The sequence below is a fragment of the Tachysurus vachellii genome, chromosome 21 (genome assembly GCF_030014155.1).
Source record: "Tachysurus vachellii isolate PV-2020 chromosome 21, HZAU_Pvac_v1, whole genome shotgun sequence".
NCBI classification, from domain to species: domain Eukaryota; kingdom Metazoa; phylum Chordata; class Actinopteri; order Siluriformes; family Bagridae; genus Tachysurus; species Tachysurus vachellii.
In genome coordinates, this window is record NC_083480.1 from 1,941,202 (window position 1) to 1,962,967 (window position 21,766).

The 21,766-nt window shown below is 44.3% G+C and overlaps 2 protein-coding genes across 2 annotated transcripts in view; one reads left to right on the forward strand and one right to left on the reverse strand.

Annotated features, from left to right (window-relative positions):
• Positions 1-21,766, forward strand: part of bop1 (BOP1 ribosomal biogenesis factor) — a 55,431-nt gene that overhangs the window by 6,335 nt on the left and 27,330 nt on the right. The window contains exon 3 of the mRNA XM_060897592.1: positions 6,238-6,372. Coding sequence (XP_060753575.1) covers positions 6,238-6,372 — 135 coding nt within the window. The remainder of the gene's footprint in view (positions 1-6,237; positions 6,373-21,766) is intronic.
• Positions 15,856-19,981, reverse strand: scxa (scleraxis bHLH transcription factor a). Its single transcript, XM_060897521.1, has 2 exons — positions 18,925-19,981; positions 15,856-16,394 (listed from the first exon to the last, which is right to left on the reverse strand). The coding sequence occupies exons 1-2, from the start codon at positions 19,489-19,491 to the stop codon at positions 16,356-16,358; spliced, it is 606 nt and encodes a 201-aa protein (XP_060753504.1). The 5' UTR covers positions 19,492-19,981; the 3' UTR covers positions 15,856-16,355.

The window sequence follows — 21,766 nt, forward strand, 5'->3', positions numbered from 1 at the left end:
GCAACTTAACTTTCAGAACTAAAAGATTCTAAATCTACAGCTCAGCCATAACATAAGACTTTACTGTCTAATTTGGAATGCTTTGTGGTAATTAAGAGGCAAAAAACATGGACAGGAAGTTGGACCTAGAGTCATGCATGGTTTCACACCGAGTGCTTTAAGTATGTATATATATATTAATCAGAATATAAAAGTCTCTCTCAATGTGTGTGCTTTAAAAGTCTTTAAAGAAGCATGTGATTGCAATGAAGAAAGGTAACAACATGCTCAGAACTGTTGCGCTTTGAAGAAAAAAAGCGCTTTGAAGAAATGTTTCCTGACAGACGCTCTGATGGTCTCCCAAAACTTGGACATTTCCTGTTGTTTTCTCCTGTTTGTTTCTTCTCTTTGCTCATTGACATTATCGCGCCTTTCCATTTTGCAGCCCGCACGTTGTCTCACACACACACACACACACACACACAAAATAATTGCACAAGAACGTGACGTGTGCTTTAAAATGAATTAAAAGAGGCTTCCAGGCAGAGGAATCGTTTCATCCATAGTTATAATATCCAAAAAAACTGCCATACTGGTGAGCTGACTTTTCCTCTTTTACAATTTCCTCACTCGCTGCGGCTCATTTTCTACTTATCAGTCGCCGGTTACTGACGAGGAATGCTCGTTGGAATGCTGGTTACTGCACCAGCACAAGACACCAATATGGCGCAACCAAACATGATACGGTTACATGATTGGCTGTTAGTGTGTCACTCCCTACGTTACTAGGTTACCAGAGTGTGAGTGCCTTTGTTAATGCAACCAAACTTGCTTTGCAACCTCAGTTTTCTTCCGACGAAGAATGTTAAAATATCGAACGTCTTATCGAGCACATTTATCGCTATCGATCCCGTGTCTATCGCGATACATATCGTTATCGTTTTATCGCCCAGCCCTATACATGGTACATGAACATGACAGATTTGCAGTCAAATACATTCATCATGATGTTTGTGTAAAAAATAAAGTGTACAGCTGTAATTCCTTACAATGTCCAGGTTAATCGTGCAGGACCGCACTCTACTGTCTCTATCTCCACACTTGTCATACACACAGTGAAGGTGACGTAAAACAATAAAGCATTAAAAAAAATAAAATGAAGTCAGCAGAAGACAGAACTGGGGGTATGAACTCTCGTTATAATCAAGTGCTTCAGTCCAAAAGCTGCTTGTTATGCCGAATAACAGAAAAGTAAAATCACTTCAGAAACCCTTTCACTGAGCATTCTTATGCTTTAGAGCTAATCAGGGCACACGAGTCTGAAGTCTTCACCCTGTCAGAGCATCTCCACACCACTGATATGTGTATAAACCAGGCCTAAGACTACAGACAGGTCAGAGTCCATGCTACCTTCTGAGGGGGCTACGATCCTTTAACATCTACAGAGCTATGTGGTGAATGTTCTGCCACTCTGTGCTGGGGCAATAAGCCCAGGGCAGATGATCAGGAAGGCTGAATTCATGTTGGCACCATGGCTATCACCGCTCAGGCACTCCATCACTGTACAGACACAGCAGAACTTTCAGCAGCAGCTTCAGTAGAAAGAGCGACTCTCACCACAGAAGCTCCAGCATATTCAGACTCCCAGAATATTTGTCATTTTTTACTTTAACTCTCTATTTCTACACTAGTATTAGATTGCACTTAGATTTTATTTGACTTTACATGAGGTTTGGGAGGATTGACCTCAGGAATGGCTGAAAGATTCAACCTCTCAGTGGTCCAGACCATTTAAACCTGTGGCTTTAAGATCATCAGAAATAATGATCTTAAATAAATAAACTGTGTTTCTCAGAACTTTTTACAGCCTCGATGTAAAGACATCACTATTAAAGGAACTGCAGGAATATCCAACACCTTCTGATTACTCTCTGTGACAATATCTTGTATTCTTCACATCGGTTACTACACACGCTGGTGACCTGGTGATGTCCAAGATGTGAAGCAACAAGAAAAAGCTCTTATATTGAGTAAAAAGTGTTAAATGCTAGCTTAGCAAATGTTTTGTTTTAGGAAATCTCTTCATTGTACAGTCATGAAATAACTTTCTCCTTTTAGTAATGACCTCGTTGCCCTTCTGAATCAAATTAGGACACACAGTTTGATTTACCTGTTGACCGAGTGCCATGTCAGCTAGCTCACTTGTCCTTGTATAGCAGCTTTCACGATGGACGTCGTCACAAAGCGGCTGTAGAGAAAAAAATCAGGGTATAAACTTTAAATGTACAAATGTAACGACTCAAAGGGAACAATCCTCCTCTGCCTAGTGCTTTATTATTTAAATGCAGTATTGAAAATGGTTCCCGAAAAGATATTAAAGCTTCAATACCTCATGCAGCTATAAATACACAATACAATACACCTGGACTTGTTTAATGCTACAGGACTGAGTGGAGTGTCGTTTTGTACAGTAGACGTGTCTGTGATCACAGGAAACCGTATCAAATGTGAAACCTTGAAGTGTTTGTCGGGGTCAGTCAGTGGGCCTCAATGTTCTCCTTTCAGCTTTTTAATCCATCTAGCTCCTCTTTTTTCCTTCCTTATTTCAATCGGTCTGGACCCTGATGCACACCAGGCAGAAGTTAATGCAGCTGCTGGAGAAGTTTTATGATCCCTGGGAGAGTCGGTGCAGCAGTCATGGCTCTGATCCAGCAGCGGCCACATTCACGCTGTTAGTGAGTGGGTGGGAAGGCGAAATGGGGTTCATCTTACCAGGAAGGCTTCTTCCTCTCACAAATTGCACTCCCACGCACAAGTGGCACTCCACAGACGTGTCTGGTCTACTTCCATCGCCAAGACACAAGATTTCTCTTCCTAGATTTGATGAGGGGCCGACTGGGGGCAGGAAGAGTGGGCTGATGGACGTTCACCTGATTATGACCTCCAGTGTTTTGAGAAGGTGCTGTGGACCTTCAGTGATTGGGTGGATGTTTAATTGGGAGATGGTGTTGTTTTACACACACTAACTCAGATGCAGCTCACAGGAAGCAACAGAATAATTATGGATTTGGGGCCTGCATAAGAAAAATCACAGTAAGGCAGCCAACAAGTGATTTGTCTGGTGTGTTTGTGTGTGTGTGTGTGCATGCACTTACCTCGCATGATGATCACTGCGTAGGTGTGTGTTTGTTCACCCACAGGGCCACTGGAGGTGCTCAGATTTGAAACGGATGTCCTGAAGATTACTGGCTGCAGTTTATCATGTACTGCGTCCAAACCACGTTCAGTGATTTTAGAAGTTTAGATGATTCACAACTGTTCCGAATTATAAAAGGAGCGAGTTGCCATGGGCATTTGTTTAAAAATTTTCCCTCACTCACCCCCCAGACCCCATTCCCCCGCCCACCCTTACAGCCCACAACTTTTCATCTTGCAGCACACTCGATTTATCGCCACTCTCACAGCAGAAATATAGACGTTTATGTTTGTGCTCTGATGATTTTTCTGAGCAAGGAGCAAAACTAGGGAAAGTATTAGCATAAGGATGAGGATGTACATGTACAGAGTCAGCATGGTCATACCATACAACATGGTTGGCTACTGGTTAGGAAGTTGAGTTGAAATGCCAGGAGCACCAGGCTGCCACTGCTGGACCATTCAGCAAGTTCCCAAACCATTCAGTTGTGAAAATTATTTTAATCTTCTGTTTCAAGACAAATCAAACACAACAGATTTTCTGAAGAAGATTGATGTGTTGGTGTAGTGGGTAGCATGGCCTCCTCACAGCTCCCTGTTTCTGTGGAGTTCCTGCACATGTTCTCCCCTTGTCCAGGTGGGTTTCCTCCTGGGTTTCCTTCTTCCTCCCAAATACATGGCAGTTAGATCCCTGGAGGTTGATATGTGTGCATGATGTCCTGTACTGTCCTGGACTGGTCTCTCATCCAGGGTGTATAGCTAACTCACTCCCAGTGTTCCCAGGAGAGGTTCCTGATCAGGATAAATAAAACTTTTTGAGAAAGTTGGAACTCCAGGAACACATTAATGATGAGGCCTGGCTGGAAAGATTTGGTTTCCGATTATTAGTCACTACACAGTTTGTTTATTTATTTGCCTTACTGGGAATATTTTCTTTCATTTTTATTCCACAACGTTTACTTCTCCATTTGTCCTAATGCTAAATTTTACCACATGACAAGCGTAGTTGTCCCGTTTTACTCCTTTAACGTCTTTAAAGATCCATTTCACCTTGTGTTTAAGTGTTCAGGGCAGGCAAGGAAAAAAAAACATGTCCCAGGTTTCTGGAGGCCGTTTCTTTTGAAACAGCTCAGCTAGCTTGATGTGGATTTAACTAGACAACAGGGAGGAAGTGTTTCACTTAATGCTGCGTTCCAAAAGATATCAGGACACCCCAAAGCCATAAATTAGCATGGGTTACTCACCTGCCTCTCACCACCTCCTGGGACATGCTGGAGCTTAAATCGTCCCTTTTATGTTTGCGTCTGATGGCTCTGCTTTTCCTGAGCGAGTGACTTACTGAATACAGGTCAGCGCTGTGGGATTTTATCCTCAATGTCCCTGTCCAAATGCCCTGTGAGTAAATCACATGGAGGAAGTTTGTGTAGTAAAACATTGCACACCGTCATGCTGCCATGCAGGACACAAGATTTAAGACTAGGAAATGGAAAGTAATGTGATTTTGGATGTTGTTTTTAGTGGTTAAAGCTTTACATGCATTTTTAGTGCGACCAGAGACATTGTGTAGTGAGGTTTGGGTGAAATAATAGCTGGTGGATCTAACCGAGGTGTTTTTGCTCATGGAGTTGGCTGAATGAGTGACTCCTCATGAACAAGAGCAGCACAGGTCATGAACCAGCAATCCATCAACATCCAGAAATGTCTAAAAAGCCTTTGCACTTAAATTGCTGCAGTTAAGAAAGAAGCTCTGGAGATGAGCGTCCAGCAGAAGCGATTTGTTTGGAGATCAGTTAGTGGTACTGGTTCTGTTTGGGATGTGTGATGGCCTGGAAAACCCCTTCACCCGATCCAGATCTGACACACATTCTACCATTTATAATTCTCCAGGGTTTCCTGAACTGAAACACGGTTCTCTTTCGCTGTACATTTTCTACTTTATGTCAACCAAAACTCAGGATCTGTCAGTTCACAGTGTGGATTTTAAAAACATAGAAAAGAGAAAACAGAGCAAATTGCCACCAAGATTTGGTTTCAGTTCCTCTGACGATGTGGCGCTGCATTATGGTTGTGATATGATGGGGTAATATCAGTATCAGCATAACTGTACAGGAATAACAGAACTGTAGTTCACTCTCTCTCATCTTCTACCGCTTATCCGAACTACCTCGGGTCACGGGGAGCCTGTGTCTATCTCAGGCGTCATCGGGCATCAAGGCAGGATACACCCTGGACGGAGTGCCAACCCATCACAGGGCACACACACACACTCTCATTCACTCACACAATCACACACTACGGACAATTTTCCAGAGATGCCAATCAACCTACCATGCATGTCTTTGGACCGGGGGAGGAAACCGAAGTACCCGGAGGAAAACCCCGAGGCACGGGGAGAACATGCAAACTCCATACACGCAAGGTGGAGGCAGGAATCGAACCCCGACCCTGGAGGTGTGAGGCGAACGTGCTAACCACTAAGCCACCGTGTCCCCAGAACTGTAGTTCTTTTGTTTTTAATAATTGCACACTAAATGGAAGTGAACAAAAACAGCTGATGTAAGTAAAATCATCAACCTCTGAACAGTTCACCATCATGGATCATACACACGTCTACGTGATGCACTTTGTATCAGCCATGTCTACTGATCACAGACCGGAATTGATTAGTCCTGTCTGTTTGACATGTAGCCTGAAGCATGTAGACATGGTAACCTCAACAAGCTGCCCAGATGTTTCCAGAAACAGGAGCAGTGTAAACAAAATTCACTATAAACCAACATTTAGTAACACTAGCATTGTGACTGAATCAGGGCCCAGGACTCCCACAGTGCTGTTTATTCAGAGTGACTCCTGGACACAAGCAGGACATCAGCATATAAGCCCCAGCTGTGGAGAACATCTCTACTGTTAAACATTTTACCATCTGTGTCCTCTCTGGGAAATGTTCTGCTTTTAAGTTTTGATTTCAATTCCGTCTGAAAAACATTGATTATGTCTAAACGTTATTACTTTCTAAGGGTTTTATTAAATTCTTACAGACTTTGTTGTGACTTTTTTCCACAGGCTCGGACAGCTAAGAACAGAAAGCTGCAGAAGGAAAAGCAGAAGACTGAAGTGGATGAAACCGTGGAGAAGAGTGTGAACCCGGGGGGATCTTCTCAGGTGGATGAGTACGATCAGGACACTTCAGATGAAGAGGTGAGTTGGCTCGTGTGTCTGTTCACACTGTATAACCATAATAATAAGGCTGGTTTTAATTAAGAGAGGTTTGTTTACTTTGCTCCAAGACGGATCTTTCCAGGAAACGTGCGTAAAGCCGTTGTTGGCCCTTCATTAAGGGGCCATGTACCGAGGGACCGACAAGCTCCTGTTGTTTCTGTTCTGGTTTACAATTTTTGCCTTTTCTTCCTTACTTCAGTTTTCCTTCTGTTTCCCTTTTTTTCTGCCACTTTGGCTCAGCGTTCTGCTGTCACGCATGAGCGCGTTTTTAAAATGTGTAGAAAATGAATACAGACTGTAAGTAGACTCAAAAACAATGCACAAAAATGATCAGGTGATTAAGGAAATATTCAAAAAGTCATCCACATAAACAAAGTCTCCAGCGCTTACACTCATCTGCACCTTTTTACTATTCTAGAAGAATAATGACAACAGCACAGAAGTAACACGAGGAATTATGCAGAGACCCAGAAATGTGTTTTCATGCTTGCTTATAATTATTATTATTATTTTTATGACCGGAAACTGATGTGCAGACCAAACTTTACAGTCTAGAGACTTATGGAGATGGTAGAAATCCACTTGTCTGCAACAGCGCAACACCTTGCCCTGATTGGCCACACGGTGGCGCTACAGCAATCAAAACAGGAACAAAAGACTCGCGCCTTATCAGTGGAATCTTAGATTAAGAACAAAACATAGATATCAGATTTAATTTCTGCTTGGAAATTTCAGAACATTGCCAACTGCTGGTACATACATACATGTATGTGTGTATACATATATATATATATATATATATATATATATATATATATATATATATATATATATATATATATATATATATATACACACACACACACACACATTTTGATTAGAATTTCTGTTTCATTTGTCCTAAAATCATGAAAGTTTAGCTTAATGTCGGCCATTTTAAATTGTGTGTTAGTACATCGAGTGCCACTGACTTGTTTCATTTCCAATTTACATTTTAAGCGCTTGCTAAATAATAGTTAGTCTCCTGTTACTCAAGCAATTAAGGTCCTTAAAGCTCTTGAGCTGGGATTATTGCTGCACAGGGCTGTATTTACCTTTTTTATTCTTCATTCTAAGTAAAAACTACAAAACACTTCGATACTAGTGCATTAAAGTCACATTTTAGAAGTCAAACTGCTTTATGCTAAAACTCGGTTGTGAGAAATCTCCCAATGTAAAAAAGACGTATTTGGACGTTATTGGACTGCTGAAGCTTCAGCAGATTTCAGATGATCATCTCTGCTAAGGTTGCTGCTTTTCTGTAAATCTGTATTACATTGCACTTTTTCCTCAGTTTTGTTTTGATTTCCTAACTTTATGAGGCCTCCAGAGTTGTGATGCAGACCTTCTTTCATTACCAGGAGCTCTGTGACTTCTCATATTTGCACGTGGAGCCATTAAAAAATTCTTCCTGTTCTCTTTCATTTAAATGCTCCATTGCAAATCATTGACCCCTGGCACACGGAGGGCTGGAGTGTCTGTGAGGCTGTACAACCTAAACACGTCAGCCATCCAAAACTCTTCTTGGCAGTTGCCTACCAACCCAGAATGACCTGTTAACAGTGGCTGTGTTTTGGGGGGGCAGATTCCTGCTTTGTGTATTTGGGGTGGTTGAGAGTCAGTGACCACCTTCCTCATTTACTCCGGAAGTGCTGAACATTTTTCCAATCTTGTGAGTGGTTGTTGCCAGATATGGTTCTTTCTGTAGGCCTCGATGAGGGCAGCTCACAGTCCCAAACTTCTGACTACTAATCATTTATTTCAGCTTTATTACTTTGACATTGAGCCCCTGACCTTTTGAACAGTGAAATAAATGATTATTATCCTCAAGCCTAACGGTGAGTTCCCCACATGGAGGCCTACAGATGTTTATATGTGTAGTTGATGGAGAAGAAGGTGCTCTACCTGGGATTGGATGCATTAAATTTCTGACAGAAAAAACCCTCTTCTAGGGTCATTGCTTGTGACTTCTGAAACTTGTTGATCTGATCCACTCGGTGTTCACACTACATGAGCTCAATAAGTGAAGCGAGAGTTTCCAGCCTCCGCAGAGGATGTAGACATGTTCACCTCACATTTCAGGGCTCCACTCCAGCCAGGCCTCTTTGTTTTTTTTTTTTGTTTGTTTGTTTTGTTTTTTGTTTGTTTGTTTTTTGCTCCGGTCCTCGGTAACATTTGTGAGCCACCAGTTTCCCCAAATATATTTCAGGATACTCAGAGATGGTTTTCTGTTTGTTGTAGCAGGAGAATCTTGTTTTTCACCTCATCGATTTCATCATGCTCTGCATCTCAGTTTCTGCTTCGTGTGTGGTTACATGGTTGTTTTGTAACATTTGGGCCCTGACCTTTTTTTGCCTGCGGACAGCAGATAAGATCGGCTCCAGGTCTCTCGGATCTCGGCACAAGTTTCTACAAATAAAAAACTGCAGACTTCCAAATCTTCCAAAGTTTAGAGCCTTCTTTCTCGTCCACCCTCCTTTGTAATAATGGGCTATTTCCTGTGAGCAGAGTGTAGAGGGAATACGGGCAACTGCGCCGTCTGTCCAAGACATAGCCGGCAGGAAATCAGACACCCCCCACCCCACCCCCCAATGGCTTTTCCATGTGCTCAGCAAAATGAATGAAGACACATTGCAGAATAAGACCAACCATGACTCTGTCTTCCGGCCGCTGACCGGCTACTGCAAGAAAAAAGTCCTGATCATTACCAGGAGCTGTGCACCGTAAAGGTGCAGGAGGGGCATTTAAATTGTTTGCGTGAACGTGCATAAGCAGGCGTAACATATTCATCCAGACAGTCCTGAGAGGAAGCAGCTTGCACAAGTGTGAGAATGTGGTAGACTGTCGTCCAGATGGTGTTGCGTCTTTATTGAGCTATTGTGTAGCTCAGCGTGGGAGTGAGAGATGGTATTATGCACTCATCCCAGAGATAAACCTGATTCATCTGCATGAGCGGAATGTAGAAAGGTGATGGTTCAGTTTCATGACCCAGTCGTTCTACCTGTGCTAACGATGTGCCCGCTTGGGATCAGTGCTGCCCTGGAACTTGCTCTTTTATATCAGATAGAGAGCAGACGTTACAGAACCATGATGTATCATCTAAACATGACTCATATCCACCTCTTCTTCTTCTGCTAAAGTGTCCCTCCATCTCTCCCTCCACCCATACATCCATCTAACCCATCCATCCCACAGAACAGTGGATTTTCATCATCAGTCCTTCACACTTCACACACTTTATTGTGGTGGTGTTCTTGTCTCTGGGCATTTCAGTCTTATTTCTGTTAGCTACTGTTCTGCTCTCGGTCTCTAGACAAATTCTTTATGGTATTTGGCAGACGTTCCTTATCCAGAATGACTCACATTTATCTCTTTTATAAAAGCGAGCTCTATAAGGTTTAAGGACAGGGGCAGCATGGTAGGGCTGGGATTTGAACTCATGACCTTCTGGTCACTAGTCCAACATCTTAACCACTGAGCTCCCTCTGTCTAAGTAGTGACCTCAACTGAGTCTGTAATAAAAACACAAAAATACTAGAGAGACTTTCTCCACTGAGGGTTGTTTAGAAAATCCCAGTAATTCTGGAAATTGCTTACGCTCATTAGGAGCAGTGATGATGAACCACACGTGTGTGATGACATTGTGGTGTAAGAGCGGCGCGTAAGAGCAGTGTTCAGCAGGACAGTGTGATGATGTAACACTGATACATTTCACACTGTGCTGTTCAGTTAGCGATACTCTGAACATTCCTACATGTTTTTAAAAATACATTGGCTTATGTGTAAAAGTTTATAGAAGTCATTTGTTAAAATTTTAAATTCATATAAATGTATTTATTTAATTTCAGTTAAAGCCTTCCATCTAGTGAGTGTCGATCTGATGTCCTTCAGAAGACTCCATGTGTCCCGTGTGTCAGTTCCTTCCCCTCTCTCTCTTGTGCTCTCTCTCTCTCTCTCTCTCTCTCTCTCTCTCTCTCTCTCTCTCTCTCTCTCGTGCTCTCTCTCTCTCTCTCTCTCTCTCTCTCGTGCTCTCTCTCTCTCTCTCGTGCTCTCTCTCTCGTGCTCTCGTTCTCTCTCTCTCGTGCTCTCGTTCTCTCTCTCTCGTGCTCTCTCTCTCTCTCTCTCTCGTGCTCTCTCTCTCTCTCTCGTGCTCTCTCTCTCTCTCTCTCTCTCTCTCTCTCTCTCTCTCGTGCTCTCTCTCTCTCTCGTGCTCTCTCTCTCTCTCTCGTGCTCTCTCTCTGATTCTTTCTCTCTAAGGCTCTCACTCTCTTGTGCTCTCTCTCACTCACTCTCTCTCTCTCATACTCTTTCTCTGATTCCTTCTCTCTAAGGCTCTTGCTCTCTCTTGTGCTCTCTCTCACTCTCTCTCTCGTGCTCTTTCTCTGATTCCTTCTCTCTAAGGCTCTCGCTCTCTCGTGCTCTCTCTCTCTCGCTCTCTCTCTCGTGCTCTCTCTCTCGTGCTCTCTCTCGGCCTCTCTCTCTTGGTCTCTCTCTCGGTCTCTCTCTCTCAATCTCTCGGTCTCTCTCTCGTGCTCTCTCTCTCGATCTCTCGTGCTCTCTCTTGGTCTCTCTCTCTCTCGTGCTCTCACTTGCTCTCTCTCTCGCTCTCTCTCTCTCGTGCTCTCTTGCGTTTTCTCTCACTCTCTCTGATTCTCTGAGGAGAAACACATTAGATTTTCTCAGTACGCAGAGCTGCAGTAGTGTGATGTAAAGAGCATGTATAACTTCCTGCTCGTATGACTTGAGATTTCCTGCTGGATGGCATGAGGTGATTCCAGCATAATCATGAGGCCACTGAGCCACACTGTGTCTGCGGCTGGTGTTAATCTGATACAGATCAGAGAATCTTGACAGCAAGAAGGACTTGCTTCAGCGTCAGAATAAAATAATCATTCCCAGCTCTCAGCCACTGCTAAAACCTCCTTTATGGAAGTCCGTGTAGCTCTGGACGATGTAGAGAGAGCAGTCGGTGCTGCTGAGCACACAGATGACTGTATTTTCCACAGTCTGACATCACTCTGGTTTCCCAATAAAAACCCTGCAACATAAAGTCCACTCAGAGACGTCTGTAGAAGTCTTCGGGACCTAACATCCTTATTCTGGAGAAGGTTCTAGTATTATTTCTAAATAAATAATAAAGGTCTAGGCCATTGTCATGTTGTTTTGAACTTAAAGTCCAGATCTGTGTGGAGAGTCAGTGTTGGACTGCTGAAGAATAAACAGCTGGTTTGTGTCCATGCTTTCTGATTATGACATTCTTTTATAAGAAAGTATGTGTGAAGAAAGGTGGAAGTGTTTAAACGCTTAATTCAGCAGCTCACACACCTCCTACACACATGCAGAGGGGAAGTGAAGTTTTCTCTTCTCAGAAGGAATGAAATTACCATCCAGTAATTAACTAACGTGTGTCTGCGTGGGTGTGTCTCTGCTTGCGTGGGTGCGTGTCTGCGCGTCTGCATGTGTGTGTGCGTGTGTGTGCGTGTCTGTGTGCGTGTCTGTGTGCGTGTCTGTGTGCGTGTCTGTGTGCGTGTCTGTGTGCGTGTCTGTGTGCGTGTCTGTGTGCGTGTCTGTGTGCGTGTCTGTGTGCGTGTCTGCGTGCGTGTGCGTGTCTGCGTGCGTGTGCGCGTCTGCGTGCGTGTGCGCGTGTCTGCGTGTGTGTCTGTGTGCGTGTCAACATGGCTTATATTTCAGGTCAATTTGAATACACTCTCTTGAAGCCCTGAAACATGACTTAAGTAACAAAAGTAAACATTGCCACATGCATTAAAGATGGTTTATTGAGAATTAGGAGGTCAGGATGTAATGACGTGTCACAGATACAACACGGAAGAGACATATCTGAATGTTAGACCAGGAGTGATGCAACTGTGTCCCCTATAGTGTCCTTTGTCGCATCATGTCCTCTGTAGTCTCCCCTTTAGTCTCCCCCAGTAGCATCCCCCGTAATGCCCTGTCCCCTGTAGCATCCTGTCCACTGTATGTCCCTTGTAGTGTCCTCTGTAGCATAGTGTCCTGTAGCGTCGTCTGTAGTGCCCTCTCCCCTGTAGCCTTCCCTGTCCTCTGTAGTGCCCTCTCCTCTGTAGTGTCCCCTGTACTGTCCTTTGTAGTGTACTCTCCCTTAGTGTCCTCTGAATCTTTGTCATCTGTAGCACCCTGTATTTTATAGCAACATCTCACTTATAGCTTCCTGCCTTCTGTAGTGTCCCCTGCAGTGTCTTCTCTGTAGTGTCCTGTCCCCTTTAGCACCCTGTCCTCTGTAGCGTCTGCTGTAGCGCCCTGTCCTCTGTAGCGTCTGCTGTAGTGCCCTGTCCTCTGTAGCGTCTGCTGTAATGTCTTCTTGTAACATCCTGTCCTCTTTAGTGTTCTATGTAGTGTATGTCTGTCTTTCTTTAGATTTTATTTTGAAACTTAAGGTTTAAAATACTCTGATCATGAGATCATGGATAAAAGATCTGTCCGTTGGAATCGATTGGTCTTTGGGAACCTGCACCATTAGAGGAACCTGAGCTACAGTTGACTCTGGACTAGAATATAAGAGATTTTGGTGCGTCTGCAGCAGGTGAAGAACTTTCCATAAGCTTTCCTTTCTGAGGACACAAAGGTCTGCTTTCAGTCTCTTTTAGTCTGCTGAAATCAATACGGTGATAAAATGGACAGATCGCTCGTAAATTATGTGGAATTTTGGCCTGTCACTGTGCTATCAGCAGGAAATCTCTTTTTAATAGTCTATTTAAGGAGAAGCGGGGATGTGTTTTTCTAAGTCGACGAGGGAATGTTGATCTCCAGCACTTCTCTGGGTTTGGGGGTAGAGGTACGAGGGTGGTCTGAGGAACGTGACTGGGTGGATTGTGACTCGCGCTGGACGGATGGAGCCGACAGCACCCTGCTCTTCAGTCTGTTCTTGCAGGTGTGTGGAGTTTGGTGGGGGAGGGTTGAGGATAGGACCGAGGAGAGACTATTTTTCCGCTGCTGCCAAACCAGCCACCTGTCGTTCCATCGTTTTTAGGATTTCCTTTTCATCCGGTCTTCAACACAACTCCCTGTTGGCCCAACGTGTGTCCGGCCAGAGGCCTGATTGAAACCAACTGCCAGTGATCCTGTCATGGGGGGGTTTGGAGCTAGCGCCTGCCATGGGTGAGAAGGGGTTATGTCAAGGATTTTCAGGAAGGAGAATTCAACACTTTTCCCTTAAGGCATAAATGCATAAGCTGTATATTCTACATCACAAAGACAGACAATTCATCTACATTCACTCCGTCAAGACAGATTTTCATCTCTGCTTTATTTATTTATTTTTAATCGAACACTTTACATTAAAAAGTCCTGAGTTCCTTTCTCCCTTGTATCCTGTTCCACACCTTCAGTTTTTCTGAAACAGCAGTTTACTTTCCTTTCTTATAGCTCTAAATGACATTGTGCATATTTTAACCCGAAACAAACATTAAAACAATTTTTTTTTTCCAGTATGTAAGGAAGAAACAAAAATATCAGTATGTGACTAACATCTGGATGTTTTCGGTTAACGGTTAAGAAGGAAAGTTGCAATCTTGGGCAAATTGTTTGCTCTCCTGGCTCCGACTAAATGGCTTTCACTTCTGTCATAATACTTGAGTCTGTAGTGAGGAAAGCTTCAGGGCATCATTAGATATTTAATTTTCAATAAATAACGACTGTCTCTGAGTGATGTACCGGATGCTCGGAGGCCAGGTGGGAAACCCATTTGAAACCTGGTTTGCCAAAATGCAAACTTTCCACATGCTTTTTCCAAGGTTAAAGCCTGTGTACAAGAATCTCAGCTTATTTATTTATCAGGAGTTGAGTGGCAAGTTCATGCTGGAAGCAACCGCTTACATCAGCCTTGTTTTATTTACTTATTTATTTATTTGCTCTTTTTTGCTGTGGTTAATTGCTTGACCTCTGAGTGACCTTCATTTTCAGGACTGAGGTTTTGGTGTTGTAAAAATAATGATGAGATTTATTATGGGTTTTGTTTTCATAAAGCCAAATAAGATGATGAAGACTGAGGGTAAAGGATTAGATGGGGTGAAAGTGTACAGGGTGCTGTAGCTTCCGAAAGGTTCAAGCTCGAACAAAATGGAGCATGGATCTCTTCCTCCTCTGTAAGAGCCACGCTCAGTGCGATGGGATGCCTGAAACAAAACAAGCTGATGCTAAGCAGAGCAGAATCAGGCCAGACCAGTCTGCTCGTCATCTGCTAACCATCCTCCAGACAGACTCGAGGCTTAGAGGAAACTTGGCCATTGGGACCATTATTACAGTCACATCCAGTCTCGTGCTGTGGAGTTGGAGCTGGGAAATGGCCTGTGTGCCCTGATGGTATGAGCGCTCGGTCTCTGCAGATTGTCATGGTCAGGTTAGCAAAAAGCTTCCCTGCTTATTAAAGGTGGAATGCCTTGGTACATTTATGCACTGGTGCGTCATTAGTGGAAAAAAATTTAATTACACATTTTATAATGACCAAGAAATGATCGGAGGCAGCAGTGTGTTCAGCTTCATGGAAATCTGTTCTGGTTACAGACGCAGTCTACACTTCAATTCTTTAAAATGTCCAACAAGATCCTATTTATCATTGACACCGAATAAAGGCTAGTTTAAGAAAAGCTTAGTTTTATGTGTAGTTGCACACAAGCTAATTATATTCATGAGGTTAAAACTGTCTCATTAAAACAGAATAATTTTAAAAGGTGTTTTAATTAAACAGTGCTGCAATTTCTAAGGAGGGTAAATGATCTGGTCCCTAAAACAAAAGAAAAAACCCTCTTGAGTGCAGTGGAGCTGCAGCGTCAGAGGTTTATATGAGTGGTGTGTAGTGGAGAAGGTGTGGAGGTTAGCGGGTTTGTGTGGATGTGGCTGTTTACGCTGATCAGAGAAGTGAGTCTACAGCATGGCCCTCAGAGGTCTACATAAGGGAAAACTCTCAGCACGACTGTGTAGGAGTCTGAGACCAGACGCTGCTCTGTAACCTGACCTGTGCTGCTGAAAGGCAGGGTTTTTTTTTCCTCACGCTCTAAAGTGATCTGGATTGTGGACTTCAAGAGGATCTCAGCTTGGGAACTCTGTGGGCAGTCAGTCAGGTCACATGAGCAAGCAGAGGCTGCAGGATCTGTCCAGATCTCCTCCACATACAAACCTTGGAGATGCTACTGAACATAGTGAGGCTTTATTGTAACAGGATGTGATGGACATGATGCCCGTGATGGAAGAAGGACGTAAGTGGGAGTGTTTCATATAACCTGTGAGCACTCTGGGGTTTTCTTTTCCCCTTTGGAGGTCATTTACCAGCCTGTGACTCTAAAGACATCACACACAGTTAAGTCTGAGACAAAAAAAAATAAATATTTGATGAGAATAAAATAAAAGGCTTGTCTGTGTAATGTTTTTAATTTAATGATCAGTGAGTATATGAATTCTGCCATATTTAACATACATTACATTTTGTTCAGTTTATTAAATTAGAGCCGGTTGATTCTTAAGCTAAAAGCACGACTGAACGTGCGAGATGTGTGTGAGATCAGATCAGATTTGTTAAAGGAGACGTTTCATTGTTCTCCGTCTTCCCAGTTCTACACACTCTCTCTGATCGTACACTTCCGCTTTAACCCTCAGCGCCGCTTCTCTCTCCTCGTGTTCGGTCGCTCGTCTCTGAAGGTTTTTGTCTTGATGAAGATCTTAGTGTCTGCTCTGTGCTGAAGCTGGAGACTGGAGATGTCCAGTGAGGTGGAGAAGTGAGTTGTATACGGATATGAAAATCTTCTGAAATCTGGGTCATCACCGTGATTACTGTCCGAGTGTCATTTATATAGGATCAATTAAATATGTTTTTATTTGCATATATACACCATAAAGTCTCCAGTCAGAAGTTTGTGATGTTCCTCAAATCTCTGAGTCCTTCTCCGTCTCTGTTAATTCCTCAGCGCTGTTTTTCTTTCTCTGTCCTTGCCCTGAAATGAGCAGAGAGGAAATGATGAGTTTTATAAACACACTGCAGAAAAAGCCAGTTATTCAGAATAAATAATTACTTAAAAAGTTAAAAATAAATGTTTTTTTTGTTTTTGTTTGTTTGTTTGTTTATTTAACTTCACATCCACTTCTCACACACTGAGTTTCTGTAGGCATTGTCACCTGCTTATCTTACACACAAACACTCTCTCTCTTTTTTTATTAGCTGAGAGATGTACAGATGTAATCACAACCCTTTTATTCTCCGTACAGACTTCACCTGACTGACTGCGGCTGCAAGCATCACACGAGAGAGAAAAGAGAACCGTCTGCGTTTGTTTTTCATCTTTTTTCGTAACGCACTGAATTCTCAGGAGCCGAAGCGCAGACATGTTTTTCTTTAGTCTTGAGACGTAACGCAAATATTTTGGTTGGTAGGTTGAAGGTAATGATGTCATATTTGGTATCTGTTACGTCGATTAGATCACCAGCCTTTAATGGACTCGCAGTGGAATAATATTTGCGATCTTTTGAAGCCGAGCTGTTTGTGTGATTTCGTTCGGCTGCTAGTCTTTAAAAGGGACCATTTTCTTTCTTCCCGTCATTTATTTGTGAAGTTTTTAGATCTTTTGTACTGCCCGTGTTTCTGGAGGGAAATCTGGCTAATGATTTCAGCTGTTTGATTACGAACAGCACTGATGAACGGAACTTTTCTGTGTGCCACTGATGAAGGAAATCTTAAAAATCACACAATGTGTACGGAGTTACATGACTCAAGAACTTCAGGATGTACAGCTGACTTTAAATACCACAAGACTTCTGATATCACACATACACACACACACACACACATGCACACAGTGTGTCGGGTTTGACCGTCATTTGTCCTGCTGAAGTTACAGATATTATACAGTAAAGTTTTGCTCTCGCTCCTAACGATCTGTGTTTGTTTTAAAAATCTAAAAAAAATTGATTTGTTCATATTTTTGTCATATTTTTACATACCACGTGTCATTTCTTGGTTACTTGTGTATTCTTATCTGTCCCTTTAGTTAAACATTTAACCAGATATTTTTTTTTTACTTGTAGTGATTTTTTGTTATCGAAAAAAAATTATTTTTGAACTCCCTCTTGTTGTTAAAGTAACCATGAGTCTGTGTGTTATTTCTGCTGCTCTGTATTCAGTGGCTCTGATTTCTGTCTGCTTTATCTCACAATATGAACGTATGAAACCTGGCAACAATTAAACATCGGTATTCCCTCTGCACGTCCTGCGTTCACTGGGTTTTTCCTTCGAAACAATAAAGCGCTGAGTCTTGGCTGAGCGGTGTGTTTTGCTCTAATAAGCCGGGCTGCAGCGTGCGGTTTGGCGGATCTCGTGTTAGAGCTCGGTCTGGTTTAAGTATCTCAATCACACACAAATCCTCAACGCCATTGTCCGGTTTTCATATAACACACACCATCCTTTCAGCTCTGAGGTCAGGAGTGAGGTGAAGTGAGGTGGATGCTTTGTTTTGCTGCACTTTGCCTGGCAAATTAGGTTAAATGAAAATTTGTAAGCCTTTGAGATGATATCTTTTCTTAAGCAGCGCGTTCTGCTTTACAGGGTTCTTAATGGAGCGTTTAGGAAGAACTTTATTACATTAGGAAAGTGAGTGGCTCAGGATGGTGCTGAGCTGCTTGACAGATGTTTTCTCAATGCTGTGGTTTAATATTTAGCTCACAGGACATTAACATTTGCATATTTATATCTCCCGTTGGCCCATTTGTCATAAACATGCATATTTTAATTCACTATAACCTTAGTGTACGTCAGGGCTTTCACTGAGCTTCAGTTTTATAGAGCTTTACATTTTTGATGAGCTGAGAGCAGCGTGGTGGTTATGACACCGATATCTGATGACTTTACCCTTAACCCTGTGAGTTAACTGGGCACACACTCCTCTGCTTTAGGTCTGGTGTGACTGCGTTCCTCATGGCTGAGCGACTGATGTATTTTTATCGTGATGTGCTGAAGGTTTTGTGGCCGGGGTTACTGAGGACCGGAGGCAGAACGACAGACAGGACATCTGCAGACTCCCTGACAGTCGGGTTCCAGCAGCAAGTGTGTGATTTTATAAAGTCTCCTTATGAACTATAAGGAACAGCATTAAGTGGAAACTGGAGACTGAGCTCTGAGAGTGCAGTAGCCTGGTGTTTGTAGCCGTTATCCTGACCGAAGTGAATGTCATTACAGGGTGAGATTCAGCATAGAGACCTGTTATGAGCTCGATACTAAACATGGACGTAAGCCAGAATCTTTCTCTCTCTCTCTTTTTTTTTTTTTTTTTTTTTTTTTTTAAATTTAGAACAAAATGGTTGTGTATTTTTAAACATTTAATTTAGCACAGTATGACCCGACATGCTGCTTATGCATTTACAATCACGTAAAATCAATTTAAGACTATACACAATATATATAAAGGCATCATGCAGCTGCAGTAGGTTCATGGTTCAGCCCAATCAGGGCAGACGTCTGTGTTGACCACTCACCATTTTCCTCTGGTTGCTGAGGCAGAAAGTGCAGATCTGTTTGGGCTGCGAGTTCTCAGAATCACATGTAGGTGATCCATGATGATGATAGTAGGCTGTAGAAGGTCCACCGCTGTGGCAGGGCTGCCCGTCACCACAGGCCTCGCCTACCAGTAGGACGTTGCCGAGGTGCGAGATGTAGCTGGAAGCAAGGCGCAAAGTCTCAATCTTGGACAGCTTCCTGTCTGCCGGCTCGGTGGGGATAAGAGTCCTGAGAGCTGTAAAGGCCGTATTCACGCTGTTGGTACGGTCTCGTTCCCGCGCGTTAGCCACGTTCCGTTTCCGCCCTTCACCCGGTGGACTGCCTGCAGTGCCTGGTAGCAGCCCACCAATGTGCCCTCCTCCACCTCCGCTGCCCGGTTTCCTTTTCCTGCCACCCACCTTCAGCTCGTAGCCAGAGGCGTCCAGTTGGAAGGAGCGGTCATCCGAACCCGAGCTCTCGCTGCCGTTCTCCTCATCCTCAGACATCATGGAGATGTCCGAGTATAGGTAGCGGCTTGGGGCTGGACGCACCATTGCGAATGACATTTTTTGTATAAAACCCTTGTAGAGCACTCTGTGGCTCAGACCTCAGACACGGTCCAGAGTCATGCAGTGTTGGTCATGCAATCACGCAGTGGATAGAAACCATACAGCATGCAGGACCACCTTACTTCACTTCCTCACTTCAGACTCCTTTCTTGCATGCAGAGAACATCAGCGCCGCTGCCTCATGGAGTACTGGATGTTTGTGGAGCAGCACAAAAACGTCTTGCTGACTTTCTAAAGGCTTCAGTTAACGATAATGTTTTGTCTTTTTAGCTTCTTTACTGACATCCACGGTGTTTGGTCTGTCTATCCACAGCTTCTTTGACTTTGTTGAAACTTTGTCCTGTGCTATACTCTCTCTCTCACTCTCTCTCTCTCTCTCTCTCTCTCTCTCTCTCTCTCTCTCTCTCTCTCTCTCTCTCTCTCTCTCTCTCTCTCTCTCTCACTTACTCACTCAATCTTTTGCCTCTCTCTGTGCCTCTGAGTTGAGCTCCACGTGTGGTTTCTGTCTGAGAAATTCAGTACGGTTTGGATTTATATGCTGTGGGAGTGTCTGGGGTGAACGCACTCCTCCTCTCATAGTCAGTCTCTCTCTCTCTCTCTCTCTCTCTCTCTCTCTCTCTCTCTCTTTTCCTCCCTCACTCACTCTATCCATCTCTCTCCTTCACATTTTATGCAAATATCCCAGCTGGCAGCATGGTGGTGGTGAGCTATCAGCGCCCTTATTTTAACCCTCACTTTTCTGGACTGTTTTCACACCAAGTTCACATCTTTCAGCGTTGTTTCTGTTGTCCTCGATTTAAGTTTGTCTTTGTGTTTATTATTTGTGTTTATAAAACCATTTCACAAAGTGCTGTCTAATCTAATGATCACTAGTGCTGTTAGAAATCAGATATAAAGACTTGTTTATTTGCACATGTCACAAATTAAGGGATGTGGTAGCCTAGTGGTTAAGATGTCGGGCTACCAATTGTAAGGTTGAGATTCCTACGTCCAGCAAGCTGTGAGTGACTGCGTGAGTGAGTGAGTGACGGCGTGAGTGAGTGCGTGACGGCGTGAGTGAGTGCGTGACGGCGTGAGTGAGTGCGTGACGGCGTGAGTGAGTGCGTGACGGCGTGAGTGAGTGCGTGACGGCGTGAGTGAGTGCGTGACGGCGTGAGTGAGTGCGTGACGGCGTGAGTGAGTGCGTGACGGCGTGAGTGAGTGCGTGACGGCGTGAGTGAGTGCGTGACGGCGTGAGTGAATGCGTGACGGCGTGAGTGAATGCGTGACGGCGTGAGTGAATGCGTGACGGCGTGAGTGAATGCGTGACGGCGTGAGTGAGTGAGTGACGGCGTGAGTGAGTGAGTGACGGCGTGAGTGACGGCGTGAGTGAGTGAGTGCGTGAGTGCGTGAGTGAGTGCGTGAGTGAGTGCGTGAGTGAGTGCGTGAGTGAGTGCGTGAGTGAGGGCGTGAGTGAGGGCGTGAGTGAGGGCGTGAGTGAGGGCGTGAGTGAGGGCGTGAGTGAGGGCGTGAGTGAGGGCGTGAGTGAGTGACGGCGTGAGTGAGTGAGTGACGGCGTGAGTGAGTGAGTGACGGCGTGAGTGAGTGAGTGACGGCGTGAGTGAGTGACGGCGTGCGTGCATTAGTTAGTGAGTGAGTGACTGCGTGCGTGCATTAGTTAGTGAGTGAGTGAGTGAGTGACTGCGTGAGTGAGTGAGTGACTGCGTGAGTGAGTGAGTGACTGCGTGAGTGAGTGAGTGACTGCGTGAGTGAGTGAGTGACTGCGTGAGTGAGTGAGTGACTGCGTGAGTGAGTGAGTGACTGCGTGAGTGAGTGAGTGACTGCGTGAGTGAGTGAGTGACTGCGTGAGTGAGTGAGTGACTGCGTGAGTGAGTGAGTGACTGCGTGAGTGACGGCGTGAGTGCGTGCGTGACGGCGTGAGTGAGTGCGTGACGGCGTGAGTGAATGCGTGACGGCGTGAGTGAATGCGTGACGGCGTGAGTGAATGCGTGACGGCGTGAGTGAATGCGTGACGGCGTGAGTGAATGCGTGACGGCGTGAGTGAATGCGTGACGGCGTGAGTGAATGCGTGACGGCGTGAGTGAGTGCGTGCATGACGGCGTGAGTGAGTGCGTGCATGACGGCGTGAGTGAGTGCGTGACGGCGTGAGTGAGTGCGTGACGGCGTGAGTGAGTGAGTGACGGCGTGAGTGAGTGAGTGACGGCGTGAGTGAGTGCGTGAGTGACGGCGTGAGTGAGTGCGTGAGTGACGGCGTGAGTGCGTGAGTGAGTGA